The sequence below is a fragment of the Haliaeetus albicilla genome, chromosome 12 (genome assembly GCF_947461875.1).
Source record: "Haliaeetus albicilla chromosome 12, bHalAlb1.1, whole genome shotgun sequence".
Taxonomy (NCBI): Eukaryota; Metazoa; Chordata; class Aves; order Accipitriformes; family Accipitridae; genus Haliaeetus; species Haliaeetus albicilla.
The window spans coordinates 8,785,660-8,801,236 of NC_091494.1; the positions used below are offsets into that span (position 1 = coordinate 8,785,660).

At 35.6% G+C, this 15,577-nt stretch overlaps 1 protein-coding gene across 6 annotated transcripts in view; it reads left to right on the top strand.

The window, feature by feature from the left end:
* The window catches only part of HERC1 (HECT and RLD domain containing E3 ubiquitin protein ligase family member 1), a 110,546-nt gene that overhangs the window by 22,075 nt on the left and 72,894 nt on the right, over nt 1–15,577 (top strand). For all 6 annotated transcript variants that reach the window (XM_069797948.1, XM_069797953.1, XM_069797950.1 and 3 more), the window contains exons 2-13: nt 459–1,414; nt 2,689–2,784; nt 3,099–3,293; nt 4,929–5,240; nt 5,934–6,030; nt 7,619–7,762; nt 9,036–9,163; nt 10,079–10,223; nt 10,308–10,479; nt 11,681–11,815; nt 13,579–13,744; nt 14,328–14,453. In XM_069797948.1, the coding sequence (XP_069654049.1) occupies nt 485–1,414; nt 2,689–2,784; nt 3,099–3,293; nt 4,929–5,240; nt 5,934–6,030; nt 7,619–7,762; nt 9,036–9,163; nt 10,079–10,223; nt 10,308–10,479; nt 11,681–11,815; nt 13,579–13,744; nt 14,328–14,453 (2,646 nt within the window). In that variant the 5' untranslated portion in view covers nt 459–484. The remainder of the gene's footprint in view (nt 1–458; nt 1,415–2,688; nt 2,785–3,098; nt 3,294–4,928; nt 5,241–5,933; nt 6,031–7,618; nt 7,763–9,035; nt 9,164–10,078; nt 10,224–10,307; nt 10,480–11,680; nt 11,816–13,578; nt 13,745–14,327; nt 14,454–15,577) is intronic.

The window sequence follows — 15,577 nt, forward strand, 5'->3', positions numbered from 1 at the left end:
TGCATTTTTTGAAGTCTTTGTCCTCAGTTTTGCTGTCTGTAAAGGGAATATTATTTATTCTAAAGAATATTAAAAGTGTATTTTCTTTGAAACATAGCAGAATTACATCTGCTTTGTGTGAATTTTCATGCATATGGATTTAGAAAATGCAGACTTACACTAAAATTCTTACATCGTGTTAAGGAAGTTGCACATATGCATGTATGTACTTGTTTAAAAGGAAGATAAAAAATAATCTGCAAAACATCTTTTTTATACTACTAAACTATTCTGTTAGTATTTGATCTGAATTCCAGGTTGCAGCACTTACATGGGTAAAAAGGTGGAACTTTGGTAATTCTTGGTGATTAATCTTTTGCTACTTGCTTTCTTAAAGGATTATTAGGAATTGTCCTAGTGTGAGTAATAAGTTCTGCAGATAATATTGCACACCTATTTACAGTTTTTTTAATCTTCAGGACTAATGGCAAAGGAGTAAACCAACATGGCAGCTATGGTCCCACCTGTGAAGCTGAAATGGCTTGAACATCTCAACAGCTCCTGGATCACAGAAGACAGTGAATCTATTGCAACAAGGGAAGGAGTTTCTATCTTGTACGCTAAGTTAGTCAGCAATAAAGAAGTAGTGCCATTGCCCCAGCAGGTTCTGTGCCTCAAAGGACCTCAGTTACCAGATTTTGAGCGGGAATCTTTATCTAGTGATGAACAGGACCACTACTTGGATGCCCTTCTTAGCAGCCAGCTGGCACTGGCGAAGATGGTATGCTCAGATTCTCCATTTGCTGGAGCGCTTCGAAAACGTCTTCTTGTGTTGCAGCGTGTCTTCTATGCACTTTCTAATAAATACCATGATAAGGGTAAGGTGAAACAACAGCAGCATTCACCAGAAAGCAGTTCTGGATCAACAGATGTGCATTCCGTCAGTGAACGTCCTAGGTCAAGTACAGATGCACTTATAGAAATGGGAGTTCGGACTGGGTTAAGCTTGTTATTTGCACTGCTAAGACAAAGTTGGATGATGCCGGTGTCAGGACCTGGCCTCAGTCTTTGCAATGATGTTATCCATACTGCAATAGAAGTTGTGAGCTCTTTACCACCTTTATCTTTAGCAAATGAAAGCAAGATTCCACCAATGGGGTTGGACTGTTTATCACAAGTAACAACATTTCTTAAAGGAGTAACAATTCCAAACTCTGGGGCAGACACTTTAGGTCGGAGATTAGCTTCTGAATTGCTTCTTGGCTTGGCTGCCCAACGAGGTTCCTTACGATACCTTCTTGAATGGATAGAGATGGCTTTAGGTGCTTCAGCTGTAGTAAACTCTATGGAGAAAACCAAGTTGCTGCAAAGTCCAGAAGGGATGATCAGCTTTGATTGCTTTATGAGTATATTAACACAGATGCGACGATCTTTGGTAGGTATACCAGTTTTGTTTTTTCTACATTGCGAATATAGTTGCATTCTTAACTTTAAATGGTCTCTCAACACTGAATGCTAGTTTGCTCAATAGTTTGCTTAGTATGTTAAAAAAGGGGGAGGGGGTGTGTGAATTTTTTTTCCCAGTATTTGCTTTGTTACTCACTGTCTCTTTCTCTCCCTCCCTGTGCCCGCCTGTTTCCTCATAGGTAAGATGAAACAGCAAAGCAATCCCTGTGTTGTCACTTTTGGCATTATGCTCTAACTTCAGAGAAAGAATCAAAGATGTACTTGATCCACTTGCACTTTACATTTAAGTTCATAGCAAGAAAGTTAGAAATTATGGAACTGTTTTTAAGGCTTGCTATGCTGAATTTGCTTAGAATTCAAAGTTTTGCAGTATGCCTTGTTGCCTGTTCAAAGTTACTAATGTTGGACGTTCCTACTCTCCAGTTAACCTGGACGTCTGCTTATACCTCTTTGGAGAATCAGTAAGATTTGAGATGTTTAGCATTTTTGCTACTGCTCAGAAATTAATACAATAAGAAAATGAGCTACATTGTTTGGAAGTATGGCACACTGCTTTGTATATTGAGTGCTTACTTCTGGTCCTAGATGAATATTCTTTTTAAAGGTATGAAATGGTATCACAATATGCAGTCAGAAGCCGTGGCAAGCTTCTGCCTCATAGGCTGAGACGGAAACAGGGAATGACTTTTTCCCTGAGGTGAGCATTGTTTTCTCTCAGGCTTGTAATGCTTTCTAAAAAACATGAATTTTAAAAACTAAAAAATTTAAAGCATGGGGACCATGAGAAGAGCATGGCAGTGGCAGGATCTGAATTGGATTGAATGTCCTGATAGGCAGCTTTATTGGTTGTTGGTTTTGGACTAGATGTAAAATTAGAGACCAAAATATGGGAGATACGTAAACACAAAAATAATTATGATTAGACATTTTTAAAAAATAATCACATTAAACTCGACACAAATTAGATGCATTTCAGAACAAAACAGTGTTAGGAGAAATTAACTCTAGACCCAGATATTTTCACAAAAATGAATAAATAAGAATGTTTAGCACTTATTACATTTTTGTTATCCTGAAGTGTATGCAGATACCACAGCTCGGGGAGAAAGGTAGTTTACATATGCTTATAGAAATAGCTTTCAATTTTGCTTAACTGTAAGAACAAATCCCTAATGTATTTTGTACAGGTGCACTGTTGCTGTATGGAAGTATTTTTCTCATAATAACATTTAAAAATTGTAGGGATCATCTGCTGATCGAAGTCAATGGAGAGAGCCAACTAGAACGTCTGACGGCTTATGTTCTCTTTACGAGGCAGCTCTGTGTTTATTTGAAGAGGTATGTCTTGAAATGAACCTTGAGTTTAAGGTAGCTGTAGTTTCCTTCCCCCTCACACATCTGATTGGTGTGTGCATGTGGGTATGGTCCAGTCTCTGCTGAGTTACTCTGAAGTAGAAGAGGAAGGCAAAAAAAGGTGAAAAATGAAGATGTAGAGAAACAACGTAATTTGGGCAAGCTAATGATACGGTGATGGATGATTTGTGTTTCAGGCAGAGAATCATATTGAAGGGAAATTGAAGTTGCATTAAACATTGTGACTATTTGGAAAGAAATGAAAATGCTACTGTGTAATAAATCTCTCATTTTAATAGGTTTGTCGAATGGCATCAGACTATTCAAGAACATGTGCCAGTCCTGACAGCATTCAAACGGGTGATGCTCCCATTGTTTCCGAGACCTGTGAAGTTTATGTTTGGGGTAGCAACAGCAGTCATCAACTGGTAGAAGGAACTCAAGAGAAAATACTTCAACCCAAACTTGCTCCAAGTTTTTCTGATGCACAGACAGTGAGTGACATTTATAGTGGTAATTTATGTAACATTTAACAGCTTCATAGTTACAGTATGAAATTGGAAAATAGTACTTTATTTCTGAAGTGTTAAGTTGTAATGAAGCAGATGCTCAGAAGTAATCACAGAAGTTGTTTTACTGAAAGTATCTCACTACTTTTATTGATTCCTGGAAAAAACATTCTTTTTCATTTTTAATGATATACAGAGATTGATATTGATATAACAAGAACAATTGAATTATCTAACTTGGATGAAATGCATTTACAGAGACGAATTTACTTGCCTGTAGTTATTTATTTTTTTTACAGTTGTTTAAAAGTTATCTTAACTGCTTAATCTTCTGTTCCACTGGTGGTTTTCACACCAAGGTTGCCTAGTTTAAAAGTCCAAACCAGGCTAACTGCTGGCACAGCAACCTTAATTATCTTTCTGAAAATCAATATACAGTATGCTCTTTCTGCTCTCAGTCACAGATTCTGCAGTTGCAACTGAGCACTTCTGTTGATGCGTGACACAGAATATAACAGTTTGCTTTTCTGTTACTATATTGGCTTTGCAGTGTTGACTTAAGTAAAAGCATTTTTTTGGTTACTGGACAATTAAGGTACATTTTGTGGAATTGTTTCTATTGACATCACTGATATATTTTATGTGTCAATGGACTGCAGGACCAGGCATCATAAAGCAAATTTATGCATTCAAAAAACTTTGTTTAAACAAAACACTAATACACAAGAGTGGAATGAGTGATCTGAGTGAATGGATTACTCTTTAAATAGTATGGTATACACCCATACAACCTATTTATGTGATTTCCCACTGGGTTAAAGAATTTTTTCTTTAACCTTCATTGATGATCTTTGTAGGATTTGTCTGTATGAAGAAGTTAATTCACAGTAAATAGGGCTGTCACTGTGCAGCCTACCACCTGCTTTGTGCCATATTGTGATGTGGACATGCAGTGCCTTTATGCCTCAGATTTGAACCTGCTTTGCACTTATGGTGTGCTAAGAATCCTATAGGAAATTATTCCAGGGTTAGTTGGTTTGCTATTAGGTCATTCTTCAGCTGCGTGCCGACTTTCCAATAGAGGCAAGTTCTTTCTTAAAAACCTTTTAGTCTTATTTCTTTGGTGTTTATGTAATTAAAATGCATAGTCTCAAATGGTAGTGGATTTTTAGCATTTGGCGTATTTCTGTAATGTTACCTCTTGGTGCTGGTTAAAACTAAGCAAAACCTACAGTGCTTTATCAAGCTGCTATTTTGTCTTTTTAATCTTAAAAAAATTAAGATACCTTCAAAGACTGTCCATTTCCATCCATGAGTCTTGGAGATCTGAAGGCAGCCTGAGTTCTGTAGTCTGTAGGAGAGATGCAAATAATAGATCAATTGCTATTTACATCCTTTACCTCAAGAAAATGGATTTACTCATAAAGTGTTTTCCAGGAATTTGAATTGTACTGCTTGCTGAAGTGCAAATTCTCCTTAAAGTTTATATTATGTTATATGAAAGGGTTATGTAAAGAAACCTGACATTCTGTTTTTAAAAATACAGACTTCTAGACCTATATGTGAATTTTACATTTATCTAATCTTTCTTTTTTATTGTCATAACCTTTTTATTTATAGATTGAAGCTGGACAGTATTGTACATTTGTTATCTCTACGGATGGTTCTGTTAGAGCCTGTGGTAAAGGCAGCTATGGGAGACTAGGACTGGGTGATTCCAATAATCAGTCCACATTGAAAAAACTGACTTTTGAGCCTCATAGGTCTATTAAAAAAGTGTCATCTTCAAAAGGATCTGATGGTCACACTTTAGCATTTACAACAGAAGGGGAAGTCTTCAGTTGGGGTGATGGTGACTATGGAAAATTGGGACATGGAAATAGTTCAACTCAGAAATATCCCAAACTTATTCAGGGTCCTCTGCAAGGAAAGGTATGTTTTCTGTAGTAGAACACCTATTTTTGTTCTGTTCAGTTGTGACGTGTAAAATTTGAAATACAGAAAATCTTAAGAAAAGTTCTGTGTTTTTTCTAAACTTCTCTTAGAAGCTGCTTTTGCTTTCAGCAAAGCACTAAAATTTATGATTGCCTTTAGGCATGTGATTTAGGCAATGGCATTGTCAGTAAACCTTCTCATAGTCTTAATAGTAAAACTTGCTCATATGCTTTTGCTGAACTGCAGTGACATTCCAGGAGATGGTTGCTTTTGTTAGCTGTAACATTAGGACTTCTCCTATACAACTCTTCAGTGACTTCATTTGATAAGTGGCTTTGTATTGTCCTAAAGGCCTTCTCTTCCCTATCTGTCTATGTTTTGGCCAGTGTTTTAAACATCTACTGATGCTTCATTTTGCTGCTGTAAGACTAGGATATCATTATGTTAAATTTGCTTGATAAATAAATTATGACGAGTTTATATATAAACTTGTCTCTTTGTGTACCGATTTCTGCTTTATCAAATACTGAATAGAAAAGATTGCAAAGCTTAATTTATGTGTGTACTTGCTCCACACAAGTGAACAAGTCAGTTTACATAGAATGCCTCTGAAACTTGACTTTCATAAGCTTTCAAACTTCCTGTTCATTTTGTGTAAAAGCTTGATTTTTATTTTTGCATGTAATGTAGGTTGTTGTTTGTGTATCAGCTGGATACAGACATAGTGCTGCTGTTACAGAAGATGGAGAGCTATATACATGGGGAGAAGGAGACTTTGGAAGATTAGGTAACTTTAAAATTTCATGAGATGCTTTTGAAAGAATTCCTGTGTCTGGTAATGGTACTATATGCGTATTTTCCTTGTTCTCTTATTGTCTCCTCTAAATACATGTGTAGAGGTGTGTGTATATAGGTGACTGACTGTATTAAAACCAGTGCAGAGACACTTAAAAGATTCTAATGCAGTTAATATTACAAAGATTCTATTTTTTTAAATTTTTTTTTCAGGAATAGTTGCCTTTGTTCATTCATAAGACTATATTTGATTGCCACTGTCACTTAAATGTAAACAGTAGACATTTTAAACTGGAATTCTACATAAACGTAATCTAGTGACGGTAGGATGGTTCTTTGAACAGTCATGAATAACTGGCTAATAATATCAAGGGTCTGATTCTAATGTGATACTAATAAGGATACTTGACATTGTTTGCCAGAATGGGTTGATGTCCTTTTATCTTAATATGTCCAAAAAGTTTCATTTAACTGAAACGAAAGCCACAGTATTATGCTTAAATTTCACTTGTATATTTCATCATCTTTGCTGTACAGCTGGTATGCCTAGTATAAAACCACCCTTCTCAAGCAGGTTCAGTTGAACCAACAGCTTTTGCATAGAAAATTGCTTCAAGTTGGGCTTTAGTTCCTTTCTGCTGTCTTTGCTTTGAATGTCATGATTGCCAAGTAGAGGGGTGAAAGCAAGTACCTGACAGGGGCAGAAGAGGAGAACGGTGTTTCACAGTTTTTCAAGGTAATCAGTGGAAGTGCTGAGTCTACCCCTGCTGTTAAGAACACTGGGTTAGAGGTTTAACCTACAATTTTGGGCTGAATTGTGGAAATGTTCTCATTGAGTTTTAGGTTCATGTGGGGTTTTTATGTGCTTTGGGGAGCTTGGAGTGTGCAATGGTGAGTTCCAGTGTGCAGCTAAAAAATAGCATTTAGTTAGGTCATAGTAACTTGTTCACATTTAATCAGTTATGGATATCATGTAGTATTCTTTCCCCTCTCTTCCCCATTTTTCTTCCATATCTGCAGCATTTCTGTAGTTTTAGACATGTAAGTCATACTTATTGTGAAGTAGGTGATACTGTAATGTATTGGGCTTCTGCAGAAAGGACCAGTTAGAATTGCGACTGTCTAAAACTAGCTAGTTTGTTGGGTTTATTTGTCTGTGCAGTATATATGCTTGTATTGACAGTAGTAAGAGTATGCTCTCGTTTTAGTTTCCTCATGCTGTTCAGGCTACCTGCTGCCCAGTATTAGGAAGTGTAGCTACCTAATTAACTAGTATTAAAGGCAATTGTGCTAGTAATTCTTTTTATTTCTTTTAAACTAGGTAGAAAATAGTCCTATGATTTAGTTGGCAGTAAGGTATGAACAAGTGTTATGGATGGAGTACATCTTATAAAAATGATATGTTTGTTAACCTTACTACAGATCTCTTCCAAACCTTACTACAAATCTTTCCAAAAAGCGGGCAGAAATTATATTATGTGATGATTACAATGTATATGGGGTTTGCAAAATCTTACTGAAATTACAAACCATAAATAGAACTTAAGTCTTCACAAAAAGAAAAATTTTTTTTTCCTTAGGTCATGGTGACAGCAACAGCCGCAACATTCCAACTTTAGTAAAAGATATTAGCAACGTAGGAGAGGTTTCCTGTGGCAGTTCACACACAATAGCTCTGTCCAAAGATGGGAGAACAGTATGGTCATTTGGAGGAGGAGACAATGGTAGGTAAAACTAACATTATGGTAGTAATTTTCATCTTATTCCATCTACCTCGTAGCCTCAGTACTCTTGAAGTTGGGGGGGGAGGGGTTTTGTCATTTGGTAGCTGTTCAAGTAAAGGATTTTAGTAAAACCTGAATACAATATTTTAAGTTTAACTGCAAGAATATAGACTTTAAGAAAGGATATCAGAAGGAAGAGGTGTTTCACAGAGCAGAAAGCTCAATGAATGCATAAGCAATTCTGGAAAAAATGCTATGCTGATAACTTTAAAATAAACTCACTCACTTGATATGGTAATAACTGTATTCACATACTAGAAACTGTTGCATTTAAACTGCCTCTTGAAGAAACACGTCCCATCTCAGAAATGAAGGGCTTCTGACCTTCATTGCCAGTAGACGCTTTGTCAAACACAGAATCATTCATTTTCTGTTATTACCATATTTAGCTAAATTTTGTTATGCTGCTAGATAAAATTTAAAAGTCAGATTAAAATTGCTGTATTATTGCTTCCTAGCCTAGTGTGAGAAGAGAGGAAAATGCAGACTACAGAAATCTCATAATCAAATTGGTGGTTAATAGAACTGGGTAGGAATTTGGCTTTTGGATATTAATGATACGCTACTACAGTGTTGTATGAAAGCTAAAGCAAAATGAATCAAAGCATAACATTTGTAAAAATTACCAGGTTTTGTAATATATTTCACATTTGATTTTGTTTCTTTGCCTTCCTTTTGAGGAATGTTTTTCTGTCAGCACACTGACATGGTCTAGTGACAGTCCTTGTTTTTGAGGTCATTGATTGAAAATGGTGAAGTTGTGGAGAGAAATAGCTGCTTTCAGGAGAAACTTAAAGGAGGAATAAGGGAATAAAAATATTAATGGTTACACAAATGCACACAGCTGTTAGAAAAAAATGCAGAAAAGATGGGGTTTTTTTCAAGTCACTTTGTAAAATAATCTTATTTTGCTGAATGTGAAAAGGTTTAGTGCTTTGGAAGGCTTTAGTAATTAAACAGCAGGCAATAAATAGTGTAGATATATGGAATTAATATTTCAATTTTTAAATACACTATAATAAATATGTATTTCTTGAAGTCTGTATTACTGCAATTGAAAGAGAATAGGTTTTATAAAAATTGTAACATGTTTTAATTTTGAATATATACTCTGACACTTTTGGAAATCCAAAAAGAGTTGGTTTTGGGTACTTCTAGTTGTCATAGTTTATGTATTGAAAATACCTTCCACTTGTGTTCCCTCCTTTTGCAGGCAAACTTGGTCATGGTGATACAAACAGAGTGTATAAACCTAAAGTTATAGAAGCCTTGCAAGGAATGTTTATTCGAAAAGTTTGTGCTGGGAGCCAGTCTTCACTTGCCTTGACATCAACAGGGCAGGTAGGCAAAAACAAGTTTTCACTCAAATGGTGAGAGTTGGTGAAGATGGTGTGGGTTCATTATTTCAGCATTTGTTATTTGACTGTTGAGAAAATATTCAACTAGTACTTAAATATCAGTAAAGTTCTTGATTAGAGATTAACTAAAATACTGAGGTCCTAATGCACTAGAGTAATTAAAAATGTGCTGAAGAATCCTGTAAAAGAGTCTTTTTAGACTCTTTTCAAGAGTCTAAAAGTAGTTTAGACTACTTTTCAAGAGTCTTGTTTAGCCACAGAAAATGAGTTATTTTTAGGTTAATAAATGTAACCAATGCAAAATCAAATTGGATTCAGGAAGCAAAGTGGGTTCTGGAAGCAAAAAGCAGTGAAATGCTTGTAATTCTTAATGCATTAACCAACTCAGGTGGTTAAGTGTTTTAATAATTTTTTTTAAATGTATGTGTATTTTAGAATATAGGTGTTAACTGAAAATTTTATTTCTAATCTGAAAAATCTCACGAGAGCTTGGAGTGAAATGTTTAGCTGGTAAATAAGACTCCTTACTGGCATGATGTATGTACATGTAATACAATAAGCATTTCTACACATGTAACCTAACTGACCCCCACCTGCACCCCACTGTGATTCAAAGGCAATGGGTTTTAAAAGTATGGATTAGGCATGTTGAAGTTTACTGCAGCTGTTTCTTTTCTTAGAACAGCCTCCCCATTGATGTGCTCTGTGGCCAGTGATCTGAGTAGTTGGGGGAAGAAGTGCAGATGATGCGAAATGTACATTAGAGTCTTGAAAATACTGTACATGTTGAAAGCATAGTTGCAATTATTGTGCAAGTGGTTATCTGGTATTTTGTTTGTTCTTGGTCACCAGTAATACAAATTTGACATGCTACTATTTTGTGGTTTGTTTGCTCTAGGTTTATGCATGGGGCTGCGGTGCATGCCTTGGCTGTGGCTCTTCAGAGGCAACTGCTCTCAGACCCAAGCTTATTGAAGAACTGGCTGCTACAAGAATAGTTGATATTTCGATTGGTGACAGTCACTGTTTGGCACTTTCTCACGGTAAAAAGAATAAGGTGTAGAAATACATAATCCCCCTCTTAATCAAAAGCAATTGTATCTCAGGTTTTGTCTTCTACTTTATAGATAATGAAGTTTATGCTTGGGGTAACAATTCAATGGGACAGTGTGGTCAGGGAAACTCTACTGGTCCCATTACTAAACCGAAGAAAGTAAGTGGTTTAGATGGAGTTGCAATTCAACAGATTTCAGCAGGAACGTCCCATAGCCTTGCCTGGACAGCTCTTCCAAGGGACAGGTAACAATGACATTGGGGGACATTGGTATAAATTTTTTTTTCATACAAGTCCACTTTGGGATACATTTAACTCTTTCCTGAAAGTGTTAACCATGTAATGCGTTTCAAGTATTCTGCTTGTAATGTTTTGGACTGGAAAGTCTTTTCTTCTCTCTTCGTCTCTCTTCTTCTCGTTCTCTTCCTCTCTCTCTTCTTCTCTTTTCTCCTCTTCTCTTCCTCTTTTTAAATTTAAATTTCTTTTCTTCTTTTTAAATTTACAAGTGAAAATATAGCAGCACCAAGGATTTGGACGTTATATACAAATTTCTTTGTATATGAAGATTTCTTGCCTGCTGTTAGACAAAAATTTACCTCTGTTTACTAAAAATCAACAAGTTAGGCAGTAGGAGGAGAAACAACTCAGTATTTTTTATTTTGTGCTTCTGACAGGATTTTTTATGGCTTAGGCAGTTTCCTTTAGTGTAATAATGAGTAGACTAAGCAGAAGACTTTGGGAAATGGGGATGTTTAGACAAATTACTGATGTGGATTTAAACATCTTTACAAATTTCTGGGTGGTTACATGTTAACCTAAACTAAAAAAAAGTACTTAAATAAATAGTTTGGTTATTAATATACAATAATTGAAATAATACTTTGTTACACCAAAGACATGAGCAAGTGATTGAAATGAAGCAGTAAGCATCAGATTTATACATGGACTAAAACAAAGGAATAGAAAAACTTAATATTTGGAAGATAATTCAGGAAGAATTTCAAATGCCCTGTTTTAAAGAGAGCAATCTTATAAAAATCGATTAAGAAAATAGTGAGACTCAAAACAGTACTGAGTGGTACTACTCCTTTTGAATTCTCCCTGCATTGTATCAAAGTGTCTTTATAATCTGGCATTTGTACTAAAAACGGCTTTGTGAATACTGGTCAGCTTTTGCAAGAATCAGATTAAACATGTATGGCTTTATATTTATGGCATTGTAGGTGTTTTTGTTCATAAATGAAGAGTGATTTGTAAAGAACTTTACAGAAAAGAGAGCAGAAAATACCTTCAGGGATCAGGAAGTTAGTCTGCCTCAATCATACTAGTTTGTTCTAAGAAAAAAATTGGTTTGGTCAAGCGCATACACAACCTGCTCAAACTGTTAATTTATTAAAGCAGTTAGAATATTTTCAGTAGTTAACTTGCTTTGATGTTTGATTCCAGGCAAGTTGTGGCGTGGCACAGACCCTATTGTGTAGACCTTGAAGAAAGTACCTTTTCGCATCTTCGTTCTTTTCTTGAGCACTACTGTGACAAAATTAACAGTGAAATTCCCCCTCTTCCTTTTCCTTCATCAAGGTATATACGTCATATGCATGTTATAGATTTATAAAAAATTTTTTTTTCTTTACAGCAGTGGTGCATGGCTTAGTCCTGGTTAGTCTTTTCTTTAACAAGCACAAGTCTGTTTTATTTGCTCATTCAGGTGCCATTTGTTTGTTTGTATAACACAGGAGCTTTTCAGTGCCTCAAATGTAGCAGGATCTTTTGTGTGGAATTGATTTTAATTATACACCGAATGAAATGTTTTCTTTTAGTTATCCTTTAAAACACATTTTTCTATATAGTTGAAATGCGTTTACTATTTCTGTACATTATTTCTGCTTTGCCAGTTTTTCTTCCTATAACCTGTTTGAGTGGATGCTTACTGGCTCTAATCTACAGATAATCTTAGGCAAAAAAAAACCTCTTCAAGTGATAATCCATCAATCCATACATTCAGTTATTGACTAACACATGTATGATGCTCAGACTGGGAGGTGTATAGTTGCCATTGTGTTTTGAGTTGGGATCAATGCTCTGATAAAACCCTGTTTCTATCTAAGGAATTAGGATATTTTTCTACAAGTGTTTTTAGCATGGGGGGGTGGGCTATTTTCTTCTTGCAGCTCAAGGTCTCTGATCACCTCTGGAGAACTAGAAATTGTTCAGAATGCATGAAAGACTTTTTTAAAGGTTATGTATGACTCTGTTGTTCAGGTTATGTCAAGTAGTGTAACTGTTACAAAATGGAGAAAGGCAGTTCAATTTTTTCAGGAACTGATTGGCTGTGGAACTTTGTAATGAGGCATAGTATTACAGTTACAGCAGTTTGCTTCTGATACAGACAGAGGTTAGTGGTGGACAGTTTGGGATATTTCATGATCAGTTCCATGTGGTGGTTTGGGGTTTTGTTTGTTTCTTTGGTTTTTTTTAAAGATAAGATATTCCATTATTTTAGAAAGTGCAGTTTTACAAATGTGAGATTCATAGACATGAAATGTCACTTAGGTTTGAAATATATGGGCAAGAAGCATTTTCCTTGCTTTGGATTTGGGGAGCCTTTCTGCATTTCCACAAATTTGTCTTTTCTGGAAGGTGCTCCAGAAAATGAAATGCAACAAAACTAAGCTTATCTTGATAGTTCCGTGCTGACTGAAACAGCCTCTTGAGAAATCATTAGTAATCGTTATTACAGCTTCCAGATTTGAGTCTTTTCACGAAAGGTGATGTTTTTAATGTATTGCTATAAAATACGTAAGCATGAATGTTTCCTCACTGACGTTTGCAAAAAACCACTATAAATATCAAAGATCCTTATGAATCTTTTTTTCCTTGCTACAAAGTTTTTCAAAAGTTTTCTTTTTTAAGAAGACTAGAAATTAATATCCTGACTTCTCATTTTTAATCCAATTGTACTCCTAAATCTCCTGAGAGAGGATTACATTTATTACTTCTTAAAAGGTGGGGTTTTTTTCCTTTTTGAGGAATATATTTGTCTGCCTATTTGTGTATTTTGGAATGATTTTGCCTCCTAATTCATGGGAATACTTTTCTAAACTGAATGCCTCTTGGAACCATTGTCCACAAAGGCACTTTTCTCTCTTCTAGGTTTGTTTTTTGTTCTTTTAAGCAGGTTGGCAGTAGGTTTTCAGAGGAGTTTCTTTGAAGTCCCAGTTGTAATTTACTTATCTTTCTGTTAAGCAAAATCAAATGAGAGTTAAAAGCTTAGTGCACAAATAAGTGTAAGGGAGCAAGGCTAATAATAGAAGAGATTAACAGGGATGTATTTCTTTTTACAGGGAACATCACAATTTTCTTAAATTGTGTTTGAAGCTGCTTTCTAATCATCTTGCACTTGCACTGGCTGGAGGTGTAGCTACTAGCATTCTTGGCCGGCAAGCTGGTCCTCTTCGAAATTTGTTGTTTAGACTGATGGACTCTTCTGTCCCTGATGAAATCCAGGAAGTAAGTAATGTTTCTTCTGTTCACATGTGCAAATTCTACTACTCTCTTTTCTTTCTTTCTTTGACCGTGTAATTAGAGATTTGTCTGACTTTCTGAAATTGGCACTCTGATGAACATGATTCTTACCTGTTTTACTCATTAAAGTTAAAAAATTTAATCACCATCGCTGTTTTATGATCTGAAAGCAGAGGCGAATGTTTGCATAAGAATTTAAAAAAGCTGCTTTTATTTTGTAACATTTTAGTTGTTATTGCTTGTAATAATGAGCTGAAAATGTTAATGTTGTGGATTGAGTAACTAGCTTACTTGAGTAACTTCTCCTAAGATGGCACTCTTATGGGAAATTTACAAAGAATTTTTTATTGTTTTGACAGTATGTTGGTCTCGTTTCACTCCTTCAATGTACCACCTATCTTTGCATCACAGAATAAAAGATTAATATGCTATTGTGTGATAGAATTCTGATGTTAAATGAAATTAAGTGGATGTTTTGATATCGTGTTTGATGTATTTTTTAAAGATACAGTTGAGTTGGTGCTTTGCCCCCTGCGACTGAAAGTTCTTTCTGCTACTCTAATTTTAGGTTGTAATTGAGACTCTCTCAGTAGGAGCAACTATGCTACTTCCTCCATTGCGAGAGAGAATGGAATTGCTACATTCTCTTTTACCCCAGGGTCCTGATAGATGGGAAAGCTTATCAAAAGGACAGGTAAGGTCTGTCTTTGAAAGCAATTGTGGTGTGGTTTTTTGGTGTGTTTTTTTTTTTTTTTTTCTTTTGCTAGAACATTTTGAACAGTGAGGAGAACCTCATTTGCAAAGTGCAAGCAAGTTATTGGTGAGATGCAGTGCAAAGCCCAACTTTACAAAATCTGTAGGTAGCCTGGCTAAATCAGAATCTAATGAGGTAGGGAGCACTACATGTTTTCTCAAGTGAAGGTTGACTACAGAAAGGTTAGGAATTGCTGTGTTAGAGTATCTAGACAAGTTTAAAGATTAGTTATTTTTGAATACTAGCCTGATTTAGCAAGTCTTGGTAACAGAAAATTAACTAATTTCTATTAAGAATACTTATATAATGCTTTTCCTACATGGATTTCACCCTACTTTGCAAAGATGACTGGGATGTTACTTTTTTTCTTTTTCTTTCTTGAATGTAAAGATCAGGTATTAATGCAGGTTAGGAGACTTGCCCAGCATCTTAAAAGTGGAAGGAAAGAAATGCAAAGAACATCTGTTTCTGTTCTTGAGGGCAGTAGGAACCGAAGCTTCAGCAGTAGTCTCAGATTAAAAAATGAGAGAAACTGTTATTCAGTTCTGTACACATAGGATCCTGGTCAAATCCTTTATTTCATACACTGTGGAATAGACTGGTTTACTCTGATACTGAAACTATGAAGAGGAATCTTCTGATGTAATCTTCTAAAGATTTCTGAAGATTAGTACTGGTACAAACTAAAACACCCAAAATTACTAGGGTAGAACAAGTTTTGATTTTTCAGGATTCATAACCAGCAATAGTGGGGAACAATACTGAAATTGAAGGTTGTTATCTGCACCTGCCACCTCCCTTGGTCTAATGTATGCTTCTCCTGCTTTTTACCATTTTCCTTTTTCCTATGTATAGATTAGAATAATTGCCCCCCTCCCCCCCCATTAAGATAACTAGAACAAACTGAAGAAAGCTTTTGGTCCAGTGTGTAATATCTCTCTCTTAATCTCAGATCTTTACTAGGTATGGTCATTTAATTTGGTATATTTATCTGTTCTCTAATATAACAAATCTGCAGGAAAACACTGTTTTTTGTTTTTTGTTTTTTAAAGTCCTCCAGCTTA